Source organism: Coturnix japonica, unplaced genomic scaffold (assembly GCF_054131305.1).
Source record: "Coturnix japonica strain WE unplaced genomic scaffold, WE-NBRP24 Scf040, whole genome shotgun sequence".
NCBI classification, from domain to species: Eukaryota; Metazoa; Chordata; class Aves; order Galliformes; family Phasianidae; genus Coturnix; species Coturnix japonica.
In genome coordinates this window covers 2,220,000-2,235,568 of record NW_028188943.1, presented here as the reverse complement: position 1 = coordinate 2,235,568, position 15,569 = coordinate 2,220,000, and the positions used below count along the sequence as shown (strand labels likewise).

At 48.3% G+C, this 15,569-nt stretch overlaps 1 protein-coding gene across 1 annotated transcript; it reads right to left on the bottom strand.

Moving 5' to 3' along the window:
* Positions 1-12,426: 12,426 nt before the first annotated feature.
* Positions 12,427-14,593, bottom strand: LOC146752966 (fibrous sheath-interacting protein 2-like). Its single transcript, XM_085531046.1, has 3 exons — positions 13,424-14,593; positions 13,038-13,163; positions 12,427-12,711 (listed from the first exon to the last, which is right to left on the bottom strand). Exons 1-3 carry the CDS (start codon positions 13,493-13,495, stop codon positions 12,427-12,429), a joined length of 483 nt encoding a protein of 160 aa, XP_085387172.1. The 5' UTR covers positions 13,496-14,593.
* Positions 14,594-15,569: the final 976 nt, after the last annotated feature.

Here is a 15,569-nt window from a genome sequence, read left to right as displayed (position 1 = left end):
AAGCGAAATATATTCAGAACGCTTTTCTCCATTTTCCCAGCAGACCTGAACAATACCAGTCCCGGTTTCCAAAAACATGACACCCAATAGGAAACATTCTTATAAAAGAATAATCATTTTTCTAAATATTCTAGAAATTATTCTAGAAATAGAAAGGTCAAAGAGTGCCCTTTCTCACCTGTTACATCGATCTTGAAGGTGAGTTTCTGGCCAGCAGCCTCGCAGCTGTACTCCCCTGCATCTTACTTCTCCACCTGGCTCACCACCAGCCGACGCTGTTTGCCCTCTGACTCCACCCTGAACTTCTTGCTCGAGGTGATCAGTTTCCCCTCCTTGTACCACTTCACCTCCGTCTTCTCCTGGGCCACCTCGCAGCTCAGCGTGGCATTTTCTGTTGGTGCAGCCTTCACCTCCTTCTGCACCTTCTCCTTGTTCATAAAAGCATCTTCTGCTTCTGGAATTGAAGGCAAATGGGCACATTTAAGACATGAATCTTTTCTACACAGCCTTCCCCAAATGCCCAAATTAGTCTTTGGACTGTACTGTTGAGGACAGCTTTCCCACTCACATTTCCTGACAGTGCTATGAACTGAATGCCAACATCTGAACTATATCAATTGCCAGTGAAGAACTTCCTCCCTGCCAGACCAAAACAGCTTAGATAGCCCTAAACTTGTTTTCATTTCCACCAGTATCATATTCCAAAATCTTCAAAAATTAAAAAACACCCCTTTCCCCACTGTCCAGCAGCACACCAGCATACGCAGTCATTGAAAAGTCTGTTTCATACAAGGGGACAGGCATTACATTGTCCAAACAAGCTGACAGCTGTAAGTTGCTTTGCCAGCAAAAGCCAGGTGAGGGTCAAGGTTAAATTCTGTTTGTGATTAAGTCATAGTGAGGAAATGTATTTTTCTCACCTACTTATTTCTGAAAACAATTCTAATATCTCCTGAGTTTTCAGAGGCAGTAATAAAATGGTTTCCCCTATGGAATCATAGAACGGTTTGGGTATAGAAGGAAGCTTTAAAGATCATCCAGTCCAACCTCTTGCCGTGGTCAGGGACATCATTCACTAAATGAGGCTGCCCAGGGTCCCCATCCAGCCTGGCCTTGGACACTCCAATGATGAGTCACCCACAACCTTCACTGGACAATCTGTTCCAGTGTATCACCACCCTCATCATAAAGAACTTTTCTCATGTCCAAACTGAGTCTACCCTCTTCACTTTTGAAACCATTGCCCTTTGTTATGTTGCTATAGACCCTGGTAAATAGCCTTTTTCCACTTTCTTATCAGACTCTCCTAATAAATGAACGCCTGTCTTCCTCCATTTCTGGAAAGAAAAGCACCAGCTTGAAGCCTTTCTATTTTTAAGCATTTCTTTTGTACCTGCTATAGAGAAGAAAACAAAAGAAAATACGGGAAAACCTTTTTAGTTGCAGGTTTCTTTAATTTAATAGAAACCACCAATGCTGCCGTCTAGCATTGTGACCAAATGCTGTCTCTGAGACTATTTAGGAAGAAGCATTTGCAGGGGTGTGCTTGTGCCCTGAAGATACCTTTAATATTCTTTAATTTCCCCTGTAATTATTGACTTCTCATTTTGCTATCATTGCATCTACTTGAGATCCCCAGGGAAATTCCCGAATTATGTCCAGCCTGTCTTAAGCTGAGGCTACCCAAGTCCTCTGTGTTCATAGCTTCAGAAGGCAAACAGGAATGTACACAAATTAAACAGAATTTAAGCACCGTCTACATCACTGAATGCTGGGGTTGAATGTGTCAAACCACTTAACTTTCCCCTCCTTCTTTGTTGGGGGGTTCAATACAGTCAAAACAATTTCTCTCACCTGTGACATCAATCTTGAAGGTGAGTTTCTGGCCAGCAGCCTCGCAGCTGTACTCCCCTGCATCTTTCTTCTCCACCTGGCTCACCACCAGCCGACGCTGTTTGCCCTCTGACTCCACCCTGAACTTCTTGCTCGAGTTGATCAGTTTCCCCTCCTTGTACCACTTCACCTCCGTCTTCTCCTGGGCCACCTCGCAGCTCAGCGTGGCATTTTGAGTCAGTACAGCCTTCACCTCCTTCTGCACCTTCTGCTTGTTGATAAAGGCATCCTCTGCTTCTGGAACTGGAAAACACTGGGTAAAATATACATTACATATGAACAGCTTGTGACTGGAAGACATTAAAAGTTGCTTCTATGTTGTATTGGACCATTTCCTGGAGCAACACTGCTTCACAGTGTTTATCACACATTATAATGCATCCTCAGCACAGTCCCTATGGTCATCCCATCCCTCTGGGTAGTCTTTACTATGAGCTCGGACTCCTAATTTTCAGATTTCTTTTAATGAAGACAATGACAGATCTTCATCTGTGTGTCTTTTTGATATTGCTCCACTCTACGCTGGAGAGCAGCCAAATACAGCTCAATTATGAAGACCTCAAAATCAGGAAACCATAGAAATTTAAGAGCAGAAAACCATCTTTTGACTCTACCATATGGCAGTGATATAGCCCTTAATATTGTGAATACTTGGCCTACATTAGATTTTGTAGCTCAGTTTTATGCATAAAGCATGGTTTTCTACGCTCAGCAACCCCTGATTCTTCAGAGAACTGGCTGAGGTCATCTCCTCTTAATACCTAACACATATAGAATAAAGTGTTTAAAGCCCACCTTACCCTTTGTGTCAACAAATGGAGTTAGCATCAGAAAGATAGCAAGTATAATTAGTTAGGCATACACACTTCAGTTAAGGGGATTCAGTTAATCACTTTGCTAAGTGGGATCGATTGATACATTGAATCTTTTATTGATTACTTTAATGACTGTTTTATCTGATTCTCCTTTTACCAACAACTGGTTGCTGAGAGCGTTCATGCTAGCTCCTATTTGAGGCGTGGGAGAACAGATAAACCCTAAATAAATGGGCTTCCATTTCTATTCCATGGTTTGCCCTACAAAAGGCTGTAGAAGTGCAGAATATTTATGATGCACTTACATCATGGACTTCTCTAGTGCTAGCCAGCTTCTAACAGCAGAGCAATTTTGAATAAGCTTCCTATGCTTGTTTGGGTCCCAGGAAAGATCCCAGGGTCCTGATATTGATACCAAGACAGAGGCTCCAAGCATGAATGCAGGACTAGCAGGTGTGAGGGGGATTGACATTGCCTTTTATTTGCAGTGGAGACATGGAAGACCACTCATTCAGATCATTCATGCAAGCATATTCAGGCATACCCAGCTCAGGTGACCGGGAAGGCTCCTGCTCCCCAGCAGTCATGGAAAACCCTTCCATGACCTGTCCCCTATCTCCTTCCTCCCCGCTGTCACTCTGTGAAGCCTTCTGCTGCCATCCCTTTCCCTTCCTTCATGACTTTCTCCTCTGCATGCTGTCTGAATTCTGAGTGGCAGCAGTTGCCCAGGAGGGTAAGTTCAGCTCAAGTTCCTGTGCTGCTGACCGTTGCAGTACGTGCAATCCCAGGATTCACACCACAGCTCTACCACCAGCACTGCAGTCCACTGAAGGCGAGGGAGCAGGGCAGCAAGCCAATGCAAGAATGCAGTTGATACACTCTACATTTGACCTCCCTGCTTGTATTGACTGCAGAAGCATCATTCTCTCCGCCCATCTTCAACAGCCCCTGTTCTGACTGATGATTTTCAGGGAAGGTTCAAGTTGGATGTTAAGAAAAACTTCTTCTGAAGAGGAGTGGTGATGTGGTGGCACAGCTTTGCAGGGAGGTGCTGGGGTCACCATCCCTGGGAGTGTTCAATAACCATGGAGACGTGGCACTGAGGGACGTGGGCAGTGTGCATGGTGGGATGGGTTGAGGCTGGATGTGGGGATCTTTGTGGTCTTTTCCAACCGCAATGATTTGATGAAGATCAGAAGGGTTGCTTATTAGCAAGACAACAAACATGGCCTAGACCAACCAGGTGATGCAAAACTTCTCACAAATGCAATGGAGCTTTGGCCCACTTCAAATAAGGATTTCAGCGTGCACCACAAATACTGAGATAATGAGATGGCAGAATCAGCCCTTTTTACTCTAGTTTTCTATAGGTTTCCAAGGTGTGCAGCACTTGTTTCTTTTAAGCAAGAAGGTCTAATCTGCATCCCGTAATGCTCAACACTCAGCACCTAACATTCAACATGTCCTTAAAATGGGATTGTTCTGTGCTACCAGTGGAACCCTGGGGTAGAGGAACCCTGAAAAGCTTTCTGAGTGCAATGGTAAGAGGACAAATTAAGACTCAGGAAGCCATTGCACTTTGGGAGAAGCTAGTAAGATGAGGATTTCTGTAGTGAAAGAGCCAACCACTTCAAGAGTACTCATAATCCCTCCTGACTTTCACACCACATCATTTTGCAGTGAGTGCTGGACTTGCACGTCATGTTACAGTGGTAAACATGAGAAATACAGCAACGGTAGCTAGGCAAGCACTCTCCACGTATGGCAGAGGAGGAAGTATTACATTACCCTGTGCAGCCATGAGCTCATCCGGTCTGAAAGAGAACAGAAAACCTTTGGTTTCTGAGGCAAACAGCTAATAATAGCCCTCAGCTAGCAAAATTCAAGTGTAAAAGCACTACATTGCTGGGTTTTTTCCCTACACCTCTGCAATAAGACGTGGGCTGGCTTTGGCTGCTGAGGATTAACTTGGTTGATTCCAGCTGTTGCCATAGTCTTTCTGTCATTGTTCATATTTCATTTTCTCTGACAGATACCTCCCAAATCTACCCTTTCTGTAATCCACTCTTTGCTGAAACTGCCAGTTTCCTGAGCCAAAAGCATGAGCTACACAACTCACGGAACAGATCCAAAGGCCCCAGAATCACATCCACGTGGTGTGGGAAACGTAAAAGCTGATAGTTTAGAGTCTACACCACAGGCAGCAGCAAAACTGTCTACTACAGGAGCAGAGATATATTGCACACCAGGGACTGAAGGAGCAGAATGCCCCAAGATGGAGAGAGCAAAGACTGCAACCTTTACAAGGGAACAGAACGCAAGCTATGCCCTGCAAGGACACCAGGTCTGTGTGAGCAGAAAGGCAGTAGACTCCCAGTACAGTTGCTCCTCCACATAGCTGATCAAATGCCAAACCTTGACCAGGATTAAGCTCCAATGTGTTCACTGCCATAAGAAAGAAGAGGAGAAAACAGATTCCCTGTCCTGATCAGCTCAGAATACAAGACAAGAACTGTAAAGTTAACAGAGAACAAGTTGACTTATGAGCAAAAACCAGTAGAGTGCAGCTACAAATAAAACAGAAGACAAACCCTCGTCATCAGCCAGCTCACTAATGGTCACTCAGAATGCAGCTGATGTGCTCAAGGCTATCTGGAGTCTAAGTTAAAATTTACCGGATCTTGTGCAAAATATACTGACACCAGAGCAATCTCTACTGCAGCTGGAGTGAGAGATCTGCCTCTGTTCTAAACCCTCAGACTAATGAGAAACGTACAATTAGAAAGGTATCAATGGATTCATGACTGGTCATTACATTTACAGAACATGGAACGAATGGTTGTCAACGTGGGATTCAACAAACCAAAGGCAAGTGCAATGCCTCTGACTAAAAGTTCTTAGGACACCGACAACCAAACCTTCTCAGTGCAGCCACAGTAGAGATCTGTAACTACTACTGTTGAAATATCAACTGGTAGAGCAGTGTTGCACATTGTACAAATCACAGTTGGACATCCATGGACAGCTGATGATAAAGTAGTTGTAGGGGAAGAGCTGGATGAAACACTGTTAAAAACAAATAATCATTTTAGCTGCACGTTTGTAAGCATTTCTTTTCATCCTCCCCAAAACAGTTTCATGGCAGAATCAAGAGGACACATTCACACAGACGTTTCCACAGCCAGACTATGGAATAATCAAAGAATATCAACCAAAATGTGTTTCCTACCAGTTACATGAATCTTGAAGGTGAGTTTCTGGCCAGCAGCCTCGCAGCTGTACTCCCCTGCACCTTTCTTCTCCACCTGGCTCACCACCAGCCGACGCTGTTTGCCCTCTGACTGCACCTTGAACTTCTTGCTCGAGGTGATCAGTTTCCCCTCCTTGTACCACTTCACCTCTGTCTTCTCCTGGGCCACCTCGCAGCTCAGCGTGGCATTTTGAGTCAGTACAGCCTTCACCTCCTTTTGTACCTTGTCCTTGTTTGTAAACAGGTCTTCTTTCTCTGCAGGGACATCACAACAGTCACACCGTTTTGCTGTAGTGTGCTGCAGAGATTACTCCAGTTCCCCGTTTTCACTATACTTGCCCTTCACAGGGAGCATTGTGATACCTCATTAAGACAGGAAAATACTTTCCCCTCTATTTTGCCTTGGGAAATGATAAGCATATCATTTCATTTCATATCATATCACATCATATCACAAAGCTAAACATTTCACAGTCTGATAGCAGATTTGGACATGAGATTTAGAACACCTGCATGCACTGCTGAACCTCCTCCCTTATCTTTTTTTCTTCTCATGTCTCTCTACATTTCCAGTAAATCAGAAGGGAACGGCCCTCTAGAACAGGTTGCCCAAGGAGACTGTGGATGCTCCATCCCTGCAGGCATTCAAGGCCAGGCTGGATGTGGTTCTGGGCAACCTGGGCAGCTGGTTGGCAACCCTGCACATAGGAGGGGTTTGGAACTGGATGAGCACTGTGGGGCTTTGCAACCCAGGCCATTTATGAGTCTGATTAGTGGCATTTTCCACCTCATTGTGTCATTCAAATTTTGTAACCAGATCTCTTCAAACACCTCCCATTTTCTCACTCCTTGCATGCCTGGTGTGCTCTTGCACTGTAACCCTGCAGACACCAGATGACTACAAGAGCTGCACAAGTTACCCTCCTTGCCTATGGTTTGTTGCAGTAATTCATTCCTGGATGTAAAAGCACATGTAGAAAAGTGTTGCTATGACACTAGATGACAAAGAAAGTCCTATAGCCAAAGTGTTTTGCACCAGAGAGGCTGTGAGTTGATCCTCCAAATGCAAGACACACAAAATGAAGCGTTCCTTTATCTCTGGGATTTCAAGCATTTTCTCACCTCTGACTTTCACCTGGAATGTTGCTTTGTCATCTTTTGTTTCACAGCTGTAGCTCCCTTGGTCTTTCAGGGTCACATTTTTGACCATGAGCTTGCGGTGCGTCCCCTGGGAGATGATGGTTGTCCTCTGGTCCTGCTTCACCTCTGTTTGATCTTTCTTCCATATGAAAGCTCCGCTTGCAGCTGACACCTCACACACCAGCTCCAGGTCTTCAGAAGGACTGACTGATATTTCTGGAGTTGTTTTGGGCTTGTTGACAAAATTAATGGCTTCATCTGAAGAAAAAAAGAGAAAGTGGTTTACATCCTGACTCAGGCTTATTCAGCACAGCATGAAGATACAGTTAGAACTGATTGTAATGTCTCTGCTCATTACATTTGGGTGATCGAGTTTCACCTCTGGAGGTACTCACATACAAACATGTGCTTGATTCTCCTGTGTAAGGAAAGAGTAAGTTCTATGCAGACAGTTCTTATTTCTTTTAATCAATTCTGTATTCTGCACATGTTCTTCTGAAGCTAGAATGAAGGCAGCTAAGTAACATGTTTGCAATACATGAACAAACCTATTTAACACCTTGTCTCTAAGCTAACAAGCAGCGTTTGATGAGCACATCAGTATTTCATGCCCTTCATTCCATCCAGACAGAACCTGCCTGAGGAGCAAGCTGATGGCTGTCAGCTACAGGCAGACCTAGCTTAGTATTGCATTTCTTAGAGCAACAACTGTTGCTTTCAGTCACTGAATATGAATCCTTGGGACCTGATGAGGTGCATCCATAGGTGCTGAGGGAGCTGCTGGAGGTCGTTGCTGAGCCGCTCTCAGTAATCTGTCAGAGGTCTTGTAGAACTGGGGAGGTGCCTGAAGACTGGAGGACGGCCAGTGTCACTCCTGTCTTCAAAATGGCAAGAAGGAAGACCCGGGTAATTATAGGCCGGTCAGCCTCACCTCTGTCCCAGGGAAGGTGATGGAACAGCTTGTGCTGGATGCCATCTCCAGACAACTGGGAGAAAAGGAGGTTATCAGGAGTATTCAGCATGGGTTCACCAAGGGGAGGTCGTGCTCGACCAACCTGGTGGCCTTTTATGAAGATGTCACTAGCTGGGTGGACAGGGGGAGAGCGGTAGATGTAGTCTACCTTGATTTCTGTAAGGCTTTTGATGCTGTCCCCCTTGACATCCTTATAACAAAGCTGAGGAAGTATGGGATAGATGAGTGGACGGTGAAGTGGGTCGAGAATTGGCTGACTGGCCGAGTGCAGAGGGTTGTCGTTGGTGGTGCGGAATCTGGCTGGAGGCCTGTAACTAGCGGCGTCCCCCAGGGGTCTGTGCTGGGTCCGGTCTTGTTCAACATCTTCATCAGTGACCTTGATGAGGGGATAGTGAGCACCCTCAGCAAGTTTGCTGATGCCACGAAGTTGTGAGGATTGGCTGACACGCCTGAAGGCTGTGCTGCCATTCAGAGAGACCTGGACAGGCTGGAGAGCTGAGCAGTAAGAAACCAGATGAGGTTTAACAAAAGCAAGTGTAGAGTCTTGCACCTAGGGAGAAATAATTGCATGCACCAGTACAGGCTGGGGGAAGAGCTGCTGGAGAGGGGCTCTGCTGAGTGGGACCTGGGCGTCCTGGTGGACGACAGATTGACCATGAGCCAGCAGTGTGCCCTTGTGGCCAAGAAGGCCAATGGCATCCTGGGGTGCATTAAAAAGAGCATGGCCAGCGGGTCGAGGGAGGTGATCCTCCTCCTCTACTCTGCCCTGGTGGGGCCTCCTCTGGAGTACTGTGTCCAGTTCTGGGCTCCCCAGTACAAAAAAGACAGGGATCTCTTGGAAAGAGTCCAGCAGAGGGCCACTAAGATGGTGGAGGGCCTGGAGCATTTCCCCTATGAGGAGAGATTTAGCAAACTGGGTCTGTTTAGCCTTGAGAAAGGAAGGCTGAGAGGGGATTTGATCCAGGTTTATAAATACCTGAGGTGTGGGTGCCATAGTGGCGTGGCTGGTCTCTTTTCAGTAATGTGTAGGGACAGGACTAGGGGTAATGGGATGAAACTTCAGCATTGGAAGTTCTGCACGAAGATGCGGAAGAACTTCTTTACGGTGAGGGTGACGTAGCACTGGAACGGGCTGCCCAGGGAGGTGGTGGAGTCTCCTTCTGTGGAGATATTCAAGATCCGACTGGACACCGAGCTGTGCGACGTGGTGTAGGGAGCCTGCTTTCCAGGAGGGTTGGACTCGATGATCTCTAGAGGTCCCTTCCAACCCCTGCAATTCTGTGATTCTGTGAGGCAACCACAGCCTCACTGGGAAGACTGTTCCAGTGTTTCACCACCCTCACAGTAAAGTTCTTCCTGGTATGTATTCTAAATCTACCCTCTTCCAGTTTAAAACCATTTCCCTTCATCCTGTCACTACATGCATTTATAAAAAGTCCCTCCCAAGCTTTCCTATGCACTCCCTTCAGATACTGGGAGGTTGCTATAAGGTCCCCCTGGAGCCTTCTCTTCTCCAGGCTGAAGAGCCCCAGCTCTCTCAGCCTGTCCTTCTAGGGGAGGTGCTCCAGCCCTCTGATCATCTCCATTTCCCTCATCTGGACCTGCTCCAACAGCACAGTGTCCTTGTGTTGGGGTCCCCAGAGCTGGACGCAGTACTCCATGTGGGGTCTTACGGGAGCAGCGCGGAGGGGCAGAGTCGCCTCCTCGACTCGCTGGTCACACTTCTCTTGATGAAACCTGGGATATATTTGGCCTTCCAGGCCGCAAGCGTACACTGCCACCTCGTGCTGAATCATCTGAGACCCCCAAATCCTTCTCCTCGGTGCTGCTCTCAAGCCATTCTCCACCCAACCTTTATCTGTGCTTGAGATTTCCCCAACTCAGGGCACTTGTCCTTGTTGAACTTCATGAAGTTGACATGGGCCACCAAGTTTGTCACGTCTGACTTGCCCATGGTGAAACCATTTTGATTACCACCAGCCACCTTGTCTTTATTTTTCCGTGTGGTGCAGTAGGGCCTTCAGTTGGATCTACCCCGCGATCTTACCAAGCACAGAGGTGAGACTGACTGGCCTGTAGTTCCCTGGATCTTCTTTTTTCCCGATCCGGAATAGGGGGGTTATGTTTCCCCTTTTCTGATCAGTGGGAACTTCACCAGACTGCCATGACCTTTCAAATACGATGCACAGCGGCTTGGCAAGTTCATCCACCAGTTCCCTCAGAACCTGCGGATGGATCCCTTGGACTTGTGCAGCTTCAGATTCTTTCGATGGTCTAGAACCTCATCTTCACTTACAGCACTTACAGATCCACCTTCTCCAAGTTTTACTGTTGCTTTCTGCAGTTTGGGCTCTGGGCCTAGAGCACTTGCCAGTGAGGCCTGAAGCAAAGAAGTCATTGAGCACCTCAGCTCTCTCTGTATTCCTCATGACCAGGCCTCTAGTTGCCTTCCAGAGAGGGCCCACATCCTCGCTTACCTTCTTTTTAATCACTGATATACCTGTTCCCCTTTCTGTCCCCAGCTAGATTTAGTTCTGCCTGGGTTTTAGCTTTCCTAACCTGATCTTTGAGGTTCCCATACTACTTGGAAGAGGAAGTTATCATCAGCACATTCCAGAAACCTCTTTGATTTCTGGTGCAATGCTGTGTTGTCCCTCCCACAGATATCAGGGTGGTTGAAGTCCCCTGTGAGGACCTCATCCTCCATGTCCTTCTTGTAGTGAGGAGCCCAAAACTGAACACAGTACTTGAGATGCGGCCTCACCAGAGCTGAGTACAGAGGGATGATCACCTCTCTGCTCCTGCTGGCCACACTGTTTCTTATACAGGCCAGGATGCCCTTGGCCTTCTTGGCCACCTGGGCACACTGTGGGCTCATGTTGAGCAGAGCATCGACCAACAGCCCCAGGTCCCTTTCCTCTTCACAGTCATCCAGCCATTCTGTCCCAAGCCTGTAACACTGCATGTACCCCCAGCAGAGAACAACTACATCCCCCAGAGGATTGCTTGCTGCTCTGTCACCCTTTATGTTCAGTGCAAAAGATAAAAGCCATCCGTATATCACTTGATCTCCCCTTTCCTTTTTGATCCCAGCAGCACGAGAACTCCCTGGGTTGTCTCACCTCGGCTTTAGAATAAGGACTTCAGTTTTCGGACACACTTTGTAATGTTATTTTTTTAATTTTTTTTATTGGTTTTAATTCTAATTCTGATACTAATTATGATATATTGTACTGTAGTGTGTTATCTTGCATTCTGGTATCATCTTTGGTCAATTAATTAAACAAATTAAAACGAATTAAACAAATTAAAATTAATTAAGCCAATTAAAACTAATTTGTTGCCACTGTTTTGGTTTTTGGCCAATCTCTCTACTTGTTTTCCCCTTTTTTTCCTTTTCCCTTCACTGGGGCCTGGATGCTTCTAGGGACTCTGGAGTTTGTTTTTGGGTCAGAAGCAGTACGAATGCTTCTGGGGAGTTTGGAGTTTGTTGTTGACGCAGAAGTAGTCTGGATGATTCTGGGGAGTTTGGAGTTTGCTGTTGGGTCAGAAGCAGTACGAATGCTTCTGGGGAGTTTGGAGTTTGTTGTTGACGCAGAAGTAGTCTGGATGATTCTGGGGAGTTTGGAGCGTTCCCTGCCCAACGCAGGTTTGGGTGACTTCTCAGGCAGCTTCATTGCACGCCCTGTGCTCCATGAGTCTCCCTGAAGGCCACGCTCCATCAAAGCCACATTCCTTCTGCATTGTCCAGACAGAAGATTATAGCATGAAGGAGAGGGGCCAGCTGGTTTATGAAGCATTGTGGGTCTGATTTTCGAACCCGCAATGTAATCCACGGGACTGGGCTGGAACTTGTCCCTGGCCATCTGTAGTCTGTGGATCGATTTCTTCAAATTGGAAATCTCCTGAAGAAGCTCATCCTGGAAGGGAACAGAGGGTTTATGCTTGGTCTTGTCTTAGAGAGTGCTTCCCACCCTAAGTACTGCTGCTTTACGCAGAAGAGGGCAAGCACACTGCTTCAGCCTTGCAATGAGGGCAGAAGAGAACGGCTGCCACAGTGCTCTGCTTGTAAGCAAGCAACTTTCCAGGCTGCCTTCACACCAGCACGCTGTGCTAGCTCAGCTCTGAGCTGAGCTGTCCTTTCCATGCCTCAATGCCTAGACCACCAGCCCGCCCCTCACCTTTTCTGCTTTCCCCATCTCCCTCAGATCCATCAAGTAAAGCCCGTGCCCTCAGTGCCATGCTGCTGACACGTGCCTACCAATACTGGGCTTTGCCTACCTCTTCTCGCCTCTTTGCTTGCTTTTTCTCCAGCTTCAGCCTGGTCAGGTACTGCCTGTACTCGTTGAACTCCTTCAGAGTGCAGACAACCTACAGAAGAGACAATGACAGATGGCTGTAGTGTCAGGCCCCTGCCTGGCAGACTGGAAAGCCCTCCTGAGGAGACCCATGTTGGTCAGCCCAACAGCCAAACTTACGTCGCCATCCTCGGTGACCAAGCCCCGTTTCTTCAGGTTCCGCAGGTTGTTTTTGCGGTTGTGGAACTCCCGCAGATGCGGGTCATGCAGGCTGTTGTACTCTGTGCACAGATTGCGACTGTACGGATCTCTCAGGTCAAACTGAGGAGAAGGCTGGTGGAGCTGGAAGAGATGTGTTGTAGAGTGTGAATGGGGAAGGAGAGAGCAGCAAAGAAACAGAGACACTTCCAAGCTGCTCACACCCACAGGCTGGCCTCTTGCCTCTTTCCCAAACAGTCATGTCTGGGTTTTCCTAAGTCCTCCAAGAGGGAGAGCAGAGGGTTGCACCCTCCTCCAGGAACGACCCGGTCTCCACATTTCTGTGCCTGATGGGTGCCTGGCCCCAGCATCCCAACACATGGGATTGGCATCCCAACACAAGGCCTCCTTGGCATGGCGGCAACCCCAGGAAACAAGAGCCCTTTTTGACGCTTCCTTACTCCTCTCACCTTTTCCCCCAGCTTTCTCCTGGCGAAAAGGAGCTTGGTGCCGGGCTGCACAGGGATTTTAACCCCAAGTGGAAGGTCCAACAGCCAGCTACCTCCTGCTCCAACTTCCTGTCCTCTGGGTCGGAGCTAGAAAGACAAAGACACGCTTGGACACTCAGACACTCCATTCCCCTCTCCAGCCCACCTCCGCTCCCTTTGGCAGCTCCCTCCCCACTTCTGTAACCGATGCTGGGATGTGCAGAGAGGTGCGATTCCCTGCAAGCCTTCTCCAGCACCAGCATGAGGAGAAGTGTCCCTCAGCCTCTGGAGAGCATCTACAGCCCCAGAGCAGCCCTGCATACCCCAGGCTACTGCACTCAGCCCTCTATTGATGTAGCAGCTCTCACCTTTCCGCTCTTCCCCGCTCTGCTCAGAAATTCATCTGGATTTCGGAATCCAGCACTGCAACAGCACTCCATGGCTCCTGGTAGGAACTCTCTGAGAGCTGCAACCCTCCGCTACCACCTCTCGCTCCAGCAGCAGCGAACTGAGGCCACCCCAGCCGGAGTTCCAGCCTGCAGCTTTATGTCACGCTCACCCACTGTTGCATCACAATGACATGCAATGACATGCGGCAAGCCTGCAGCTGCATGGAGGCCCTTCTGGGTGCACTCGTGGTAAGCTGCTCCAGCTGGCCCTGCTTTGAGCCAAAAAGGCTTGCTGAGTCCTGAGGCCTGCTGTAGGCTTCCTTGGTTTCTATCACAGGTGATGCTGCACGTGGAACAAATACCTTCTCGGGTTGTCCCAGAGCTTGTTTTATAAGTAAATGACACTGAAACAATGTGGGAGAGCTGGCCTGTTTTTCTGTCCTAGAATCTTAGAATGGTTTGTGTTGGAAGGGACCCTTAAGATCACCTCGTTCCAACCTGCTATAGACAGGGACACCTCGCTGTAGACCAGGTTGCTCACAACACATCCAGCCTGGCCTTGAGTGCTTCCAGGGAGAGGAGGGATGCTGAGGAGGTGGAAATAGTGAACGCCTTTTTTGCTTCTGTCTTTAGTGAAAGGGCTCTCCCTCCGGAATCCCAGGCCCTGGAGGTTAATGAGAGAGTGTGGGGAATGGGAGATTTCCCTTTAGTCAGGGAAGAGGTGGTCTGTGAGTGCCTAGGAAACATTAAGGTCCATAAATCCTTGGGACCTGATGGGGTGCATCCACAGGTGCTGAGGGAGCTGCTGGAGGTCGTTGCTGAGCCGCTCTCTGTAATCTATCAGAGGTCTTGGAGAACTGGGGAGGTGCCTGAAGACTGGAGGACGGCCAGTGTCACTCCTGTCTTCAAAATGGCAAGAAGGAGGACCCGGGTAATTATAGGCCAGTCAGCCTCACCTCTGTCCCAGGGAAGGTGATGGAACAGCTTGTGCTGGATGCCATCTCCAGACAACTGGGAGAAAAGGAGGTTATCAGGAGTACTCAGCATGGGTTCACCAAGGGGAGGTCGTGCTCGACCAACCTGGTGGCCTTTTATGAAGATGTCACTAGCTGGGTGGACAGGGGGAGAGCGGTAGATGTAGTCTACCTTGATTTCTGTAAGGCTTTTGATGCTGTCCCCCTTGACATCCTTATAACAAAGCTGAGGAAGTATGGGATAGATGAGTGGACGGTGAAGTGGGTCGAGAATTGGCTGACTGGCCGAGTGCAGAGGGTTGTCGTTGGTGGTGCGGAATCTGGCTGGAGGCCTGTAACTAGCGGCATCCCCCAGGGGTCTGTGCTGGGTCCGGTCTTGTTCAACATCTTCATCAACGACCTTGATGAGGGGATAGTGACCACCCTCAGCAAGTTTGCTGATGCCACGAAGTTGTGAGGATTGGCTGACACACCTGAAGGCTGTGCTGCCATTCAGAGAGACCTGGACAGCCTGGAGAGCTGAGCAGTAAGAAACCAGATGAGGTTTAACAAAAGCAAGTGTAGAGTCTTGCACCTAGGGAGAAATAATTGCATGCACCAGTACAGGCTGGGGGAAGAGCTGCTGGAGAGGGGCTCTGCTGAGTGGGACCTGGGCGTCCTGGTGGACGACAGATTGACCATGAGCCAGCAGTGTGCCCTTGTGGCCAAGAAGGCCAATGGCATCCTGGGGTGTATTAAAAAGAGCATGGCCAGCGGGTCGAGGGAGGTGATCCTCCTCCTCTACTCTGCCCCGGTGGGGCCTCCTCTGGAGTGCTGTGTCCAGTTCTGGGCTCCCCAGTACAAAAAAGACAGGGATCTCTTGGAAAGAGTCCAGCGGAGGGCCACTAAGATGGTGAAGGGCCTGGAGCATTTCCCCTATGAGGAGAGATTTAGCGAGCTGGGTCTGTTTAGCCTTGAGAAGGGAAGGCTGAGAGGGGATTTGATCCAGGTTTATAAATACCTGAGGTGTGGGTGCCATAGTGGCGTGGCTGGTCTCTTTTCAGTAATGTGTAGGGACAGGACTAGGGGTAATGGGATGAAACTTCAGCATTGGAAGTTCTGCACGAAGATGCGGAAGAACTTCTTTACGGTGAGGGTGACGTAGCACTGGA

Bases quoted from the DNA above. Each gene is read 5' to 3' on its own strand.
- LOC146752966 (XM_085531046.1), bottom strand. From the start codon at position 13,495: ATGGAGTGCTGTTGCAGTGCTGGATTCCGAAATCCAGATGAATTTCTG. The intron at 13,164-13,423 runs GTGAGAGCTGCT...TTGTCTTTCTAG, and splicing joins GAGCGGGGAAGAGCGGAAAG to CTCCGACCCAGAGGACAGGA. The intron at 12,712-13,037 runs GTGAGAGGAGTA...CATCTCTTCCAG, and splicing joins GGAGAAAGCTGGGGGAAAAG to CTCCACCAGCCTTCTCCTCA.